Source organism: Calliopsis andreniformis, chromosome 3 (assembly GCF_051401765.1).
Source record: "Calliopsis andreniformis isolate RMS-2024a chromosome 3, iyCalAndr_principal, whole genome shotgun sequence".
Taxonomy (NCBI): domain Eukaryota; kingdom Metazoa; phylum Arthropoda; class Insecta; order Hymenoptera; family Andrenidae; genus Calliopsis; species Calliopsis andreniformis.
In genome coordinates this window covers 985,303-1,001,257 of record NC_135064.1, presented here as the reverse complement: position 1 = coordinate 1,001,257, position 15,955 = coordinate 985,303, and the positions used below count along the sequence as shown (strand labels likewise).

The following is a 15,955-nucleotide window of genomic DNA, read 5'->3' as shown; positions in this document are numbered from 1 at the left end:
ACCGTACGCGGGTCTGCTTCCCCACACCGGAGAAGTCTCGCTTTCCCGGGAAGGCGGGCCTCCGTGGCCGGTCCCTGGATCTGCGGCGCACCTATGGATCTATATATATGTATAGAGATCCCCTTGCCATATGAGCAATGATGATTCCTCGGTGGGAAATAGGGAGGTGCGTCCGGCGGGGTTGCTTCGTTGGGAGAATCCGTAGGGGATACGACCCGAGAAGACGTCAAGAGAGAAGGACGCAAGTCGCAAGAAGCAAGAGAGGTGAAGAGCCAAAGAAGAAAACTGCCGTGAAAGCAGGACCAAGTCCCGAAGAACCACCACCTTGCCCAAGGTTTTTGCGTGTTTCCTTGGGACAAAGAGCGAATGCCAAGGATGTCTGGAAAGGCCACGTAGGTATTAGTCTTGTATACCTGTTTTTCCAGGCATGAGTTTCCGAGTGCCGACCGTTCCAGAGGTCTTAATTGAAGCGGTCGGGACGCCCACTCTTGAAGGAGGGGTAATGTTGCGAGCATCCGGTACACAGTCACAGCCAATTGGTGCTCACGAGTAGAAGACGGTCGATGATCGAAAGGGATCGATTACGGTGACAGCTGTCAAGCTGTCAGTCAAGACCGCGAACGTGCAGGGATTAGATGTAGGTAAAAGTGTCGGACGAGAAGCTGTACAAACTTGTAAATAAAAAGTGTATAAAGTAAAAATGCCTCGTGGTGTTCCTCGAGCGATGGTGGGCCGACCGTCGGCGGCCCGTCGCCGCAAGAGGCTTAAAGGTTCTATTAGAAGTTTAAACTGATTAATTTTAATAAGGTATTTTTAGTACACAATTCATTTTGCATCAGTCTTGATTTTAGAAGGCATTTTATGGGTGATTCATATGTGCAACAATTTACATTAAAAGATTAAAAAGTATGAATACATGAATAAATAGTATGAATTTAATGAATTGTTTATTCCATATATGTATAAAAGTTTTACGATTTAACGCATTAGTATGTACGTGCCCATAATTATGAAAGTGGTCTAAGTCGTATATTTCTTATTTTGGGATATTGAAAGGATTACATTTGAATAAATTGGAAAATATTTCTATATTACGTAACATTGTAATTTAGAATTTTATTAGTCTTGATTAATGAAAATTCATTATGTGTTGACGACACAGAGGTCTAAGGACTGGTTTTATTTTGTGTGATTATTACAAGTTTCGTTTGTGTTAATTAGCTGTATCGTTATGATTAGTTTATATTTTGTGTGATTATTACAAGTTTCGTTTGTGTTAATTATCTGTATCGTTATGATTAGTTTATATTTTGTGTTAAGTTCTGAGATTGTTACGATATATATGTAATCATTGTTGTCGTTATTATTAACACTGCGTTGCGTTGTGCCAATGGTTGCGTTATGTTCAGCCCTATAATTGTATAGTATTATTGAAGTCTGACCCCGGGTAGGGGAAGTAGAATAAGGCGCACCGCGGGGTCAGAATAGGGGCTTTTACTTTGAGAGAGGCACGGGTGACTGACGGAACGGTCTGGAAACGGGGGCTCGTGTCTTCTTGACGTTTTTCGGGCGTGGACAGTGGTTGAACATAGCAGAGTCGTGTTAATGCTCCGATCAGAGCAACCTTGTGCCAAGTAACACGACTCGGTGTAATCGCTCGATGGCAAGAGCTCATATCTTGGGAGGACATTCAGGGTCTTCTCCTGAGGCGCGTTTATGCTCGGTTAGGAGCAAATGGTGCCAACAAACACGTCTCAGCAACCAGCTACCCGATGGCAAGGGTCTCTAGGAAAGACAAGCAACTGGGAAAGGTTCCAATGGATAAAATGGGTGCAGCCACTGTTCGCTGATCTTACCGTAAGCGGGAAAGAGTTAAGACGACCGTTTATAACTAAGCGCGGGTATGACCTATGAAAATTAGAGTTCCATCGGGTCACTCCTGTCTCTGTTCAACGTTTAATAAATCGGCCATAACCAGTGAAAGTGTACTATAAGAATCCTAAGAAATGGTGTCTGAGAGTATAACCCCTCCATTCGAAATTCGGTCGTACCATGCCGTAGTGGGAATGCCTGGCATTGTAACCCTACGGTGATGCGGTCCGGTACATTATGAATGTGAAAGTTTGTGTGAATCTCATACGAAAATGTTTTTAAAGTTTGAATTGACTTAGACCATTTTCATAATTATGGGCACATATGTATTGTTTGATTGGTAATATTCTTTCTTTCTTGTTTCGCACTGTCCTTTTCTATATTCCGTATCAAGCAAAATATCGGCCCAAGGCGTATTCAGTAGAAATTTACTGATGGATAAAATTGTAACCGATGTGGCAACAGCGTGACAGAACTTTTCTACGACACGATTTGACAATTATACCTTCGCACTTCTCATTTGTAATTCAACAAGATAACACTAGATGCCACATTATCAAATGTCTCATGTATAAATTATGTGTTTTCACTAATGCCCGTTTCTTCGCAAAAGCGCTTCGATCGATTCGGAGTAGGCCCCGAAGGAGTCTGCCCCCGTAAGACGGTATGGTAGGCTCGTGACTTTTCGAGATTTCTCGGTCGGTATCTGCTATTACAGTTTTCATTACAGGAATAGTATTACCCACAGACACGTGGCTGCCTGATGAACGCAAGATGGAGCCGTTCTAAGATTTCGAATTCGGGAGGTAGCTTAGAAAATTTCCTCCTCTACTGCACACACTACTATACCAGTTATATGTACGTGAACTCGACGCTTCGCGACCGAATTCAGACATTTGCGGAAAGTAGAGAGAGTGCGAATATGAGTTTTACTCTCTCACTCTTGAAACGCCATATTCAACTGTTCAAATCCCTGCATGCGGCATGAGCCACGCGTTATGTATTTACCAAACGATATTTTTATATTAATATAATTGTTTTTATATTAATATGAAGATCACGCATATGTGTGCATACATATACGTATACATATATCTACACATATAAAGGGAAAATTTATTGACTATAACAAATTATCTTTTAGATTATTATTTTCAAAGACATAAGAGTTAGGTTCACAGGAAAACCATTTCCAGAATTTGAGCCTACCGTCCTTGCAGCAGACCCCCCTGTAACGGTTTCAAGGGACGGCATGTGGCACTTGATGCGTAGCCGAGACTTCCTGCGGTGCTCTCTACTCGGGCAGATTTTCTTGTGCTGAAAAGCACTAAACTTTCGTATGCAATATTTCGAAAACCATTTGAAAAAAGATACATAATTTCTATGTCGTTGAATTTGTCTTGAAGCGCACTACAAAGTGATCTGAAAAAAGTATACAGTTCCACTTAAAACACTGAACCAGACTATCATGTTTTTGCAAATAATAACCTAAAAGATAATTTGTTATAGCCAATAAATTTTCCTCCTTGTACTATGAAAATTTTATGCAAACAGTTTAGGAAATAATGGACTGTACAGTGTTACGCGGGACACCCTGTATGTAAACATAGGTGGCAATGCGCTAGGTTACGAGCGAACGATGCAATGCGCAACGCGAGCCGAATATGACCGAGTGTTACTCGAAATCGCGACAGCTAATCGACGGTATTGAGATATTTCAATTCCCTATGCGTGTCTAGTGGTGTATCCAAACGCACACGACTGTTTTGAATATACATGTGATCTACTGCATTTGTTTCTTCATTATCCACAATGTAACTGCGACATCAGACGTGTATAGGATCTCACAATCTCACCTCGTAATTCTAATGAAATGAAGAACGTCAAAATGCACAGATCCTATACCTGTCATCTATGTCTTTACCATTGCTCGAGTTCGGATCCCGTTCAAACCTGCAACTTTTTTTTTTATTCTACAAGTAACTTTAATATACAATTCCAATCTTCATATAAATTTGATTTTATATTATTTTGACTCAAATTATTATGTTATTCCATAAAAGACTGGTTGTAAAAAAATGAGAACAGTGTAACTGTGTTTTATGGCTATCTGTGTGGCTAAAATATGAATTATATTTTCTAGAGTATTTTATAAATTAAGTAATATATGAAACGAGGAATTCTAAAGTTAAAAAGCTAAAAAAAATTATGTATGAAATAAAAAAGTCACAAATTTGAACCCGCATGATAGCAAAAGACGGGCTCTGTATTCTTGTCTTTACGGGCTTCTGTAAGTATGTCTGGGCAAATGAAAATATCGCGCGCGGTTTGTGCCGGTTGTCACCAACTTGGACAGTATTTGAAGAGCGAGAGAGTAAGGTTCATTTTACATTCGCGTTCTTTTTTCACTTTTCGAAGCTGTCCGAAGTGGCCTGAAGCGCCGAGCTCATGTACACACGACTCCTAAGGTGGTGTGTGTAGTGCAAGAGGAAATTTTCAGTAACTCGCATCGCCAATTTGGGTATCAAAGATTCCGATTCCACATCGGCAGCCTTTCAAATTAGGCGTCGTCTGGTTCGCAAAAGCACAACTAAATTTGCTCTGTTTGATCGATAACCCAGCTAAAAGCTATACTGTGGTATAGTTTTACGATCTGACACTTTTCGTCCTTATATGAGAACATTTTGAATTGGGAAAGGGTTCCTTCGATAGAAAAAAGTACAATGCAGCTCATTCAACTCGCGATTTCGTTCAAAACACTCTCTAAATTACATAAAGATGCTTAGATTTCTATAGCTGTCAATGGTAGATTTTTGCTCTACTTTAGAACACTCGTATTACTAAATATCAGCAGAATTTCGTTAAATCGTGAGTTGACCGCGCTGCATTGAACTTTTTTCTTTCGAATGAACCCATTCCCAGCTTAAAATCATCTCATATAAGGACGAAAAATGTCAAGGCGTAAACTCCTATTTTTGCCTAATTTTGTCGGTAATGTCGCCGCTCTGACATATTTAATTGTCGTTATTTTTCTTAGCTGATAAGACAAGAAAGATTATATTTCACTTTTTGACATTTCTTTTGGTTTCATAATAGTAGTAACGAGAACCACTATTTTTTTTCTTTTTAATGGTTTTTTTCATTCTTTAGTACCCCTTCTTAAAGTTGGTTCTTTTTTTAAAAATTTTTTACTTTTCAGTTCCTTTTTCGTTTCATTATTTTTTTCATTTTTCGATTCCCTTTCTTAAAGTCAGTTTTATGTTTTTTCTTAAAAATTTTGTTCAAGATTCTCAAACTGTTGTTGTACCTGCGGTAGTAGTGCTCATACAGATTAAGAATCTTTTTCATATTCTATTGTCGGTCCACTATAACAGTTGGAATCGTGGCAGCTGTGGAAAAGAAATCTTTTGTAACACTATAGAATGGCAAGCCAGAACGTTTCATGTATCTGTAATAAACTCATGTTTTTATCGTTTATAGTCTGTCAGTTTGACGGGATATAGTAAGGTATAAATTATATTCATCATTTCTTTTATTATCACAAGACATAATGCTATTTAATTGCATCCAATTTATTATTGTTAGAACTTACTATTGCTGTATTACGTATTTATTTCACAAGATAGATATTTACAATATATGTAGGAAGTCCAGTCAATATTGTTGTGTGCATGTCATGACATGTGACGAAGAAGACTAATTTTTCCAGATGGTGTTTGTCGCCATCGTATGTGTAATATTTACTTAAAGTTCTTGTATGTTTCTTAAATTTTATGATCAATGGAATAAAATTTAACTTTTATGGTAATGTGTAATTGAAAAAATACCATAATCCATCACCATTTAGTAGAGCACACCTTTTTATTTATCCACATTTTTCAGATTTTCCACAAAAATCATTCCGTACCGCTTTGATAAGAGTGGACGGGTGATTTGGAATACTGTATTTTATAGATATCTCATAAAATTTGTCTCTTGACGAATTATACTAAAAAATCAAGCAAATGAGCTTGGTCATAAGATGCTTTATCAGCTGCATTAGACGACATAAATGAAGAATAACCTTGTTCTAATATTTCATTATAGTATTATACTCCACGAACTACCTTACTTTATACGAAATATTAACTAGTTAGCACATTCACATGCTAGGATTGTATTCGTTAAATCAATAAAACCATTTTATCCCAACATGTGAACTATCTTACCCCATAGTCAGATAAGATGGCCACTTTACTCTGATTTTCTGATTTTAAACTAAGGATGACAGTATAATATCTTTTTTTGGATTAAATGAGGTTATTTCTAAAACATATAAGGTTCTTTTGCTAAAATATTGTTTTTTCGTGTAAGAAACGTGAAAGTTACATTCTTTTTCTTTCGTATGGCCATCTGACTGCAATCTCCTCTAATATTAAGGTAAATAGTTTTGAAAATTATTGTCAAATAGTTTTCAAAACTAGTGAAAAATGAAAAATATAGAAATAAATGTAATATAATAAAAATAAAGCACTCACAGGGCAAAGAAATATTTCCAAGCGAAAAAAATACACCTAGCCACATATAACTTCGAGATCGGTGTACTTCATTGTGTACTTCTGCCAGATATGACATTAAAGCGGCGTACGGTCCAGATATGCTGCAAATATTCAAAGATTAATTAAAACATATTCATAAAACCACATTTATATATTAGTGCCATTAAATAACGTTTATGTACAATGTAATACGATTACCCAAAACATTTTCATTATCTTTAGAGATCATATATACCTTGTGACATTGCGATTGTCACATGTGACGGTTTAACCTCGATTTTTTCATGGCTTTAATTATCGATTTAAAAGTCTCAACAAATTCTACATGTACCTTGGTATCTGCAATATCTTTCATTTTTTGTCGAATTTTGTATTCAATAAGATACGAGTAATATCCAAAAAACGTATTTTTCTATTTACCCCCATGATTATCCCAGGTTGAGATAGAGGATTGAAAATTGGCATAAACTAGTTTTTTGTGATAAGCTACCGAATGACAGATCGCAAGTTGAATTTAATTTGGGGGCACTTTTGATCTCCTTATTTGGCTAGACCCTTTTACCACACGCAACAAGGCTACAGGATTCAAAATTCAGTTTAAATTGATGAATATCATAGAATAAAAATAATCTTGTCTATTCGTTGCAATCCACAGGTTAACTCAAAACACTCACTATAAAACAGAAGGTATTAATATGTTCACTTCTGATGTGTAGATGTGTGAAGTGAACAGACAGTTTATGTGAAGGTGGACATATTAACTCTTTCTATCTCATGATGAGTGTTTCGAATTGGTGTATGGATTGCAACGAACGGACAAGATTATCTTCAATAATCATCAATTTAACCTGAATTTTGAATCCTATAGCCTTGTCGGGTGTCGCGAAGTTTCCGATCAGTTGTTCGACGGTGAGTGACCTCTTCCCTCCTGTACCAGTCAGTGTCATACTGCTGTTCGGGCAATATGTAACTGGTCGAGGCTTCCGCGCGGTCTCATTTCTGGTGCTTTCCACCAGATTTTTAGACTTGTAGCTAACAAAGGAAGCTTCAAACATAAAGTCGTTATTCTTGATTTTCGCCTTATTCTGGTATCTAGAATCACCCCTTAAAGTTATGCTGAGAAGTTCTGAAACACCCTGTATAACGCCATTTAATTTTGTCTTGTGACATTTTCTTGTATCTCTAATAGTTGAGAACATATAGCTCCTCTCAGTTACGCGAGATATCCTATAGTTTGTTACGTTCCGTAACGATTAAAATTTTTTTTCTCTCTTTTCCTTTCCCTCAAGGAATTATCGTCGTCGCGACGGTTGGTGGCCACTCGATATTTGGCGTTAGTATAAAATAAGTCGCAAACGTCTCTCGAATCCTGCAACGAGCTGCCGTTGCAGCAACCCGATATTAACGTCCGGTTAATACGTAGAATCTCTGGATGTCCAGTGGTTCTCCAATAAAGTTAATAATAATAAAATTGCCATTCACAACGGATGCATCAACAACACACAGTGTTATGGGGAATCCCTTGTTGATTACATTCGTTCCCGTTATTTCCACATGAACAACAGTTTTTTTCTCAAATCCTTGCCGAAATACTGCCTCATTGGTAAAATTGTAATGTTTCTCCTTTGTATTATTATCCTCTTAATTTTATATTTTATACATATGTATATTTTTATATACATATATCCGGAATTACTATTGTGCGAATGAATGCGAGTATGTAAGAATGTGGACTCAAAATTTAGAATGGTTGAGAGCATCACCAAACCTACTGGTTGAGGAGTGCAGAAGTCAGAAGAACACATATACCATGCACACACGCATGATTTCAAGCGAGCCTCGTGAGATCAACCGCGACTTGCCGTCGGGTTGTAATATGCAGCATCAGCTTTTTGGTAGCTAGCCCAGCCTGGGTCCCGTCCGAGTGCTCCAAGCCTCGACAGTCTTCGTTGACAAGTCGTGAGGTATACGATGAGGACCCGTGGGCTAATTATCCTGTTTTCTCTCAACAGTTTCGAGCAGAGATTCACTCAAAAGTGCAGTGAGCCGGGAGTGAATAGACTCATAGCCGCACGTAAAATCTCAAATAATTTTAAAGTTTCAATTAGTTTTAGAATTGAAATAGTTTTTCTTTTTCTTGATTATTTCTTACTATCCAATAATATAGTATTCGGCTTAATAACATAGTAATAATATCTTTAATCACGCGCGCGCGTGATATATTCCAGTCTATAGTACATCAGGTTTTTGAAAAACGGATAAAGATCGGATAAAGTAATTCAAGGAAGTATATAAAATTTCTATAAGAAGTAATCAGTAGATTGTTGAGTCCCTCATTGTACATTCTTTTCATTTCTTTTATGATTGTAATTCTTTTATATTTTTGTTTTACTTGACTTTCCTGTTTAATGTTCTTTTAAAATGTGTTTATCATCAGAATATATTACCTATCTTAATATTGCAAACGCAATACAGTATATTTAATAATCAGACCTTCAAACAAGCCTCCACCCTTCCTCGAACAAGCATCCACTACAGGGCCTGTATAGGACTAGACGAAAACGAACCCACAATAATTAATCTATAATCGAGGGTGAAGTAACTGCTCTACTTCATTGTCGAATGTACTGTTAACGCGCGTAGCGTTTGAGCAGAAAACATTCCGCCGACCAACGCAACCGCGCTACGCACGTTACAGTTGATTTGATTTTTGTATTATAAATCGTTATTGTGTCATCTGCATTTGACAGTAATTCGTAACTGTTCTAACTTGTCATCTACTTTATACTCCACCACGAAATATCAACACACAAATAAAATCAATTTAAAAAGTAAATGAAACTTTTACATTATTGTTTGAAAAAAGTGAACGTGTTCCGATCCGTGGTTCCTTTCACAGAGTTTCACACTTTTTATTTCCATGACGAGTCAAATACGATGCAACTAAAAACAAATTTGACCCTGAATTTTAAGGATAAGATCAATTTTGCGGGAACTTCCTTTAACAGAACTCTACTGATTCAGAAATGTACAATACTGCTCTGATAGCCATGACTATAATATATACATACAATATTGCTGCTTATACGATGAAAGTGAACATTATATTTCTGTTTGTATTAATATGCATTTATTAATACCAATAAATAATAAATATACGAGTAATAAGCAGACGTAATCAGAGTAATAACCAATTTTGGTTATTTATTTTTGATTTATATTTTCAAGTGATCTTGAGGATTTTGCGTTGTGAGCATGTGTCCATGGAAATATCCTTTCATGCAAAACTGATCTCGCGTCCCGAAAATTCGTCTGCGTGATGCTGCTGCAACAGTGAGGCGCTTTCTTTACTTTTATGCTGAGTTCTAAGTTGCACGTTGCAAATTACCTACATTATGCAAGGTGCACGAATTATTCTTAATAGCCTTATATTGTTATTTCAGTTTTGTAGCATACATTTGTTATATACTCGAATATTTTTGCGAAATCAAATGTATTTTTTCGCGGATAATCTTTTAATGATCAGACAATAGCAAGGCTGGGTTCCACTCTTTACTGCGAGTACTGCGAACAGGATGTTATCACAGTAACTTGCTAATAATGTCCCATTCCAACAAAACGCTATTAGCCGTTCTATCTATATAGATATATTCTGCCTCGGTATTAGCCTAGAAATAAATTTCATAGATTATGATTTTTCTTTAAAATAAAACATGAAATGATTTATTAACCTAAATATTTTACACTACTAAAGTACTTAATCTATTGTTATAACCATACAAACTTCAGTCTTTTGATGAGATACATTCTTATTAATATATGAACTGGTATTTGTCGCGAGGTACTATATCGACGGAATATTAATGCTTTATAATCTGAGCAGATGGCAGTGATGATCAATGTCCATATGGATCAAGAAAAGGCCAAGGAGCTGGTTAAAACTGCCTCAGTCGGTAATCAAGGAGTTGGTCAAACCTGCCTCGATTCGGATGATCCAAGAAGCTGGCTAAAGCTGCTTCGGAGTGCTAATCTAGGAGCTGGTTAAGGGCCTAGGATCAGATATGTAAGGACGGTGACATTACCGACAAAATTAGGCAACAACAGAGGTTTACGCGCTGACGCTTTACGTCCTTATATTGGAAGGTTTTGAGCTGGAAAAGGGCTCATTCGATAGAGGAAGGGTCAATCTAGCCTGCGCTGGTCATGATTTCGCTCAGAACAATCTCTAAATTAGCTAAAAATGCTTAGATTTCATGGCTGTGAATTTGTCGATTTTTGCTTTATTTTGAACACTCATATTACTGAACATCAGCAGAATCTGATTAAATAATGACCAGCGCGGGCTAGATTGAACCTTCCTCTATCGAATGAGTCCTTTTCCATCTCAAAATCTTTCAATATAAGGACGTAAAGCGTCAGCGCGTAAACCTCTGTTTTTGCCTAATTTTGTCGGTAATTTCACCGCCCTGACATATCTGATCCTAGGCCCTTAAACACAACATCAATGTATTCACGTACTGTATTTATTGGTACCCCGTCGTACCTTGACAGTCGGGATACAGCAACTGACTCCTCAAATCCCGCGACCCGCACGCCATCGGGACTGTCACTCGAGTAATGGGGTCATTGCCCCCACTTAAGACAACTCCTATTATATTTACTACACTACAAATGCTAAAACGAATTTCCTTTTTTCTTAGAACAAGATGGCATAAGTGTAATGATGTCAGCGCTATATGACAATTGATTCTTGAACTTGATTGCATTAAGCGCTTCTGCTATATTGTAAACTTAATAGTTCTGTGTTTTCTTCTGGAAGGAAGGTTAAATTTAAAATAACATTATAAATTTCATGTAATGTAAAAAGCAATAGTATTCATACACAACTAATTAGATACTCGGTACAATTGTAAGTTTCATTTTGTTTATTGAAAACATGTAAAAACGCTCGTTACAAGAACAAACATATGTATTAATTCTATTAACAACCTAAAAATTAAAGATGAACACATTATAAATCCAGAAGTCAAACTGTAAAGACGTGTTTGAAATATAGATTTCATTAGAGAATTCCAACATAAGGTCTTTCATCCAAATAAATCCTATTGTGCGCTCATTAGAAAAGTGCTTTAGCACTCCACGACCAAGAAGTCAGTCTAAATAATAAAAATAACTAATTGGATATGCAATTTATTAACTATTAACCCTAATGTTCCCTTCTTCTGATCCTCGAGGGAGAACGTCTTCTTTCCTTGCTACTTCTGCTCGAAGCGTGAATAATTCTTAAACTCTCAACCAATCAGCGTGCCGATTTTCTTAGCTACTACGATTGTTTCACCTTTGGAACTTCAGTACTCGCAACACTTGTAAGATAGCTGGCGTTTATCATGTCATTGTCGGTATTTGCAATTCCTACAGCTCACTGATGGTGTGCAACCTATGGATTTATTTCTTAGTCTCTAATATAACCGCTTAACCTTATTGGTTGTAACATTTGCAGTGCTGAGAGAGCTAGAGTTGATGACATCATAGTTACTGCCACAGTGCACTGAAAATGTATAAACGAACGATATTTTCAGTGCTACCAGCAATTTCCGAATGCTCTCGAAAACTCATTGAATCTGTGTTTGAAGAAGTGGGGAAAGGTAAGATGGTGGGGTGGCTTTCACACCTTCGCTCCATCTTTGACACCCGTTGCTTCTCTTTTCGAGTAACACTGATCAGTGGTCAGATCGAGAGTGTTCCTCTTACTCCGTATACCCTTCAAGCACCCAAAACTGTACTTCCACACGCTTACACCTAACCATAGTTCCAACTCAATTTTCTCAAAACCGAAACACGATTACAAAAAATGCATTCTATGTTTTCGACTTATTTTTTCATGTAGAATCTCCTTTCCGCTTGTACCATCAGTTTTGAGTCACCCTGGATATACATAGCAGTATACAAAATGTAGCATGTAAACATTTCAATATTCTAAGCGGTGGTAGGGGACCCCAAATGGGTTACAAAATGACTCATAACATAGCATCAGAATTTGAAATAATAATGTTTTAAAGTTAACATATATGTATACGGTAAACTACGAATCAGAGTTAGAAGAAAAAGGTCTTTATATATTTTCTTGTATCTCATTTATGAAATTTTAAAGATCGAAAATGTTTGCGAAAAAAAACGTAAGTAAAATATTGTACATAGATGTAGTGTAAACCAAAAGACTGCTGACAGTCAGCTATTTAAGATTGACATAGTGATTGACAGAGCAGGGACCGTTTGCAATAGGTGTCCCATTAATGGACTTGTGCCTCTGAGGGTCTTAACATATACGTATTAAGGGCCTTCCGAAATTAACACAATCTTTTCAAGCAATCGAATGCTCTAGGTCAGTGATGCTCAGGAAGAGTGCACGCGGGCGCCTGGTAAATAGCCTTAGGGCGTTTGCACACACACCGGCATTTTGTCGTCGTGGGAGCCAGCACCGATTATCGGTTCTTGTACACGTACCGGCCAGCGCGGTTACTCAAAAATTTATAAACCGTAATTGATGAGATACATTGATTCGCATTAACATATACGATAATGTTATGGATTACGTTAATAGCCAGTCCAAATTTTTGCCGGCGGGGGTACAAACGTCCTTACATTAATTTCGACGACTCCCTTCTTTGCTGCTGAAGTCGGCCTTGAAACCACGAGCGAACTATTCTGGGCATTTTCGGCGCCTTGTAAATACTTCAGCATCACTGCTCTACGTCAATGGACTTTTTCAATGTGTTTGGCTTGCCAATATGCATGAGGTACTTTTTTTTTCAAAACATTAAATTATTATTACTGCAAAACAAAAGCATATAGGACATACTATAGGACATTTTGTGATCCAATTGAGGTATCCTACCGTCCCTTAAAATATTGAAACGTATTCATGTAACACCGTGTATATTGCAATCGCAATTTAGTTTCATCATTAATTAGAAATGTCATAAGTACAAGTCTCCACCTTTTTCTGAACAAATATCCACTACGGGGCCTATATAAGACTAAATGAAAACAAATCCACAAAATTAATTCATTATCGAAGGTGAACTAACCGCTCTACCTCATTTTCGATTGTATTGTTGACACGCGTAGCGCTTGAACAGAGAATTTTCACCCGCCAATGTAATCGCGCTGCGCATGCTACAATTCCTAACCAATATAAACCTCTAGTCATTGATAATGGTTTTTATTAACTAAAAATAATTTCCGTAATAGTCATTGTTATTCGTAGCAAGAAACAATTTCTGTCGTCCATAACAGTTATTTGTAACCAAAAACAATTTTAATTACTTATAATAGTAATTCAGAACTAATTTTTTACCTATCCTGTATATGTATATTTATACATATGTTTAAACATAAATTATAGTATTTTATTTTTGTACTTTTGGATGATAAGTTTAATACTCTGAAACTGTTAGTCATATACCTATTCTATTGTGCATACGTCCTGAGTGTAAAAACGTAACTTGATTTTAATATTTCATAAAATTAATTGAATAATTGAATAACTATTAACTTACATTACGCCATCGAGGAATTTGAATAAAATTAAGATCCAAGAAGTATGAGAGAAACATGTCGCTACGCTCAAAATTCCCGTGCATAGGTATCCATAGAACATGATTTTTTTACGACCAAATGTGTCGGTCATGAATCCCCAGAAAAAAGCAGTGCTGATCATGCCTGAAAACATTCGAATTACAATATAAGTTGTAATGTAAACTATTAATATATATCGAATATATGCATCGAATCATTAAACGAATAGAAGAAATGTAAAATACCGCAGAGGAAAATGTTATACCGAAAAAATACAAATCTACTAATGTTATTTACTTGTAATACTAATGTCATATTGCAAATAATAGGAGCAAATGATCCATTAATGATTGACATCTATAAAAGAATCGTTTTTAACTATTTTGACTCAATTTACAGAGGAGTAATGAAACGTTACTTTCTAAAACTTTATAAGCAATTTTTCAATCGTTGCAAACACGGTTAAAATATTGAAAAACTTATAAAGCGCATTATTAAATCTATTCATTGGCATGTTAATGTTATAGTTTTAGTTCAATTTTGCGATTGTTTCCGAGATAGAAAATGCAATATGAAATTTTAAGTCTTAATGTCATGTTGATAACTCGGAATACTGATGATAGATGTAACTTGGAATAGTTTACTATTGTTATTATTGTTTTTAATATTTTTCTTTTACGAATCACATAAAACGAACATTTAATAAAGGTCGAAAGCTTTCAATAATTCCAAGTTTATCTTACAGAATCGAGCTTGAAGCAGCACAGAATAATAAATCTGAGAAAAATACGAAATAGGCGAAAACCAAGTGAAAGGAGCAAAGAAAGGTAACAATATAAAAAGAATAAAAAGAAGAGAGAAAAAATGTCTTATATGGTAAATTCTCAGATTCAAACACTAATTATGATACCATTATTCCAAATTATCTCCTTCTTAGGCAAATTGTTACTTTGTGCAATTTTCCAGTTAGGCTAAACTTTCAGATACTTTTTGTTTTTTATTGGTACTGACAGTTTAAAACATAAAAGTTTATTAGTTTCCCTATAATATCATTATAGTCTTATTTGCTCTTATCGACTGCGTTAGCTTTTTATTTATCTTAAACATACTAGTATTCCAAATATGCTGTACTTTCTCTATATATTATGTCTGATATATTTGGATTTTTAATTAGTATATATTTATATGTATAAACCTAACAAAGTATTCATTTTTTGATTTAATTGATTAATGCAACATTTGTGTAATCGACTGTTGCACATAAAATCATCGCACAATTTCAAAATCTCGCTTTAAGTTTAATAAGTTTCTACATCTATTTAAAACCACTTTTTAACGGTATGAACAAATTTAGTAATTACATAACCATAACAATAAAGAATCAGAACTATTTGTAGGATATTTTATTGTATAGGGTATTACATAATTGATGGTATTCACTTTGGGAGTCTTTTGTGTATCTGAAAATAATGAAAATAGTTCATAAATATAAACATAACTTATTTCTCCTTATTTATGAAGTAAAACAAATTTGGTAATTAAGACAGAAATCGCTTTCCCTAAATACAGGGTGATTCTCTCGCCAGTGGACCCAGTGGCCAGAGAACCCCTATGTGTATGTATAAATAATTTCTCGACGTGTCTTCACCAGACTCAAGTAACTGATATCGTCCCATCGCCAAAACTGCTATGTGCGTACATGTGTGAACTGTAAGCAAGGGTCCCTTATTGCAAAATGTTCTGAATTTCTAGCGAAAAAATTGCATATGAAAGTTTATTTCATAAATCTGCTCTTTTATTGAACAATATACCTCTCCTGGTCATGATCATGAAAGGGCGATATGGCACCGCAGTCAATAACGATATGCGAGCTGACCTTCGGTTCATAAACCGACGGTATCTGCCACGCACTCGCGCGGAGTCGTTATTGCTCATCTGGAGTATCATTTTTTCTCCCCAAACTTTCC

General features: G+C 36.1%; 1 protein-coding gene across 1 annotated transcript in view; it reads right to left on the bottom strand.

The window, feature by feature from the left end:
* Positions 1–15,955, bottom strand: part of LOC143177129 (synaptic vesicle glycoprotein 2B) — a 77,665-nt gene that overhangs the window by 43,042 nt on the left and 18,668 nt on the right. The window contains exons 3-4 of the mRNA XM_076374925.1: positions 13,970–14,132; positions 6,390–6,511 (exon numbers count right to left, since the gene is read on the bottom strand). Coding sequence (XP_076231040.1) covers positions 6,390–6,511; positions 13,970–14,132 — 285 coding nt within the window. The remainder of the gene's footprint in view (positions 1–6,389; positions 6,512–13,969; positions 14,133–15,955) is intronic.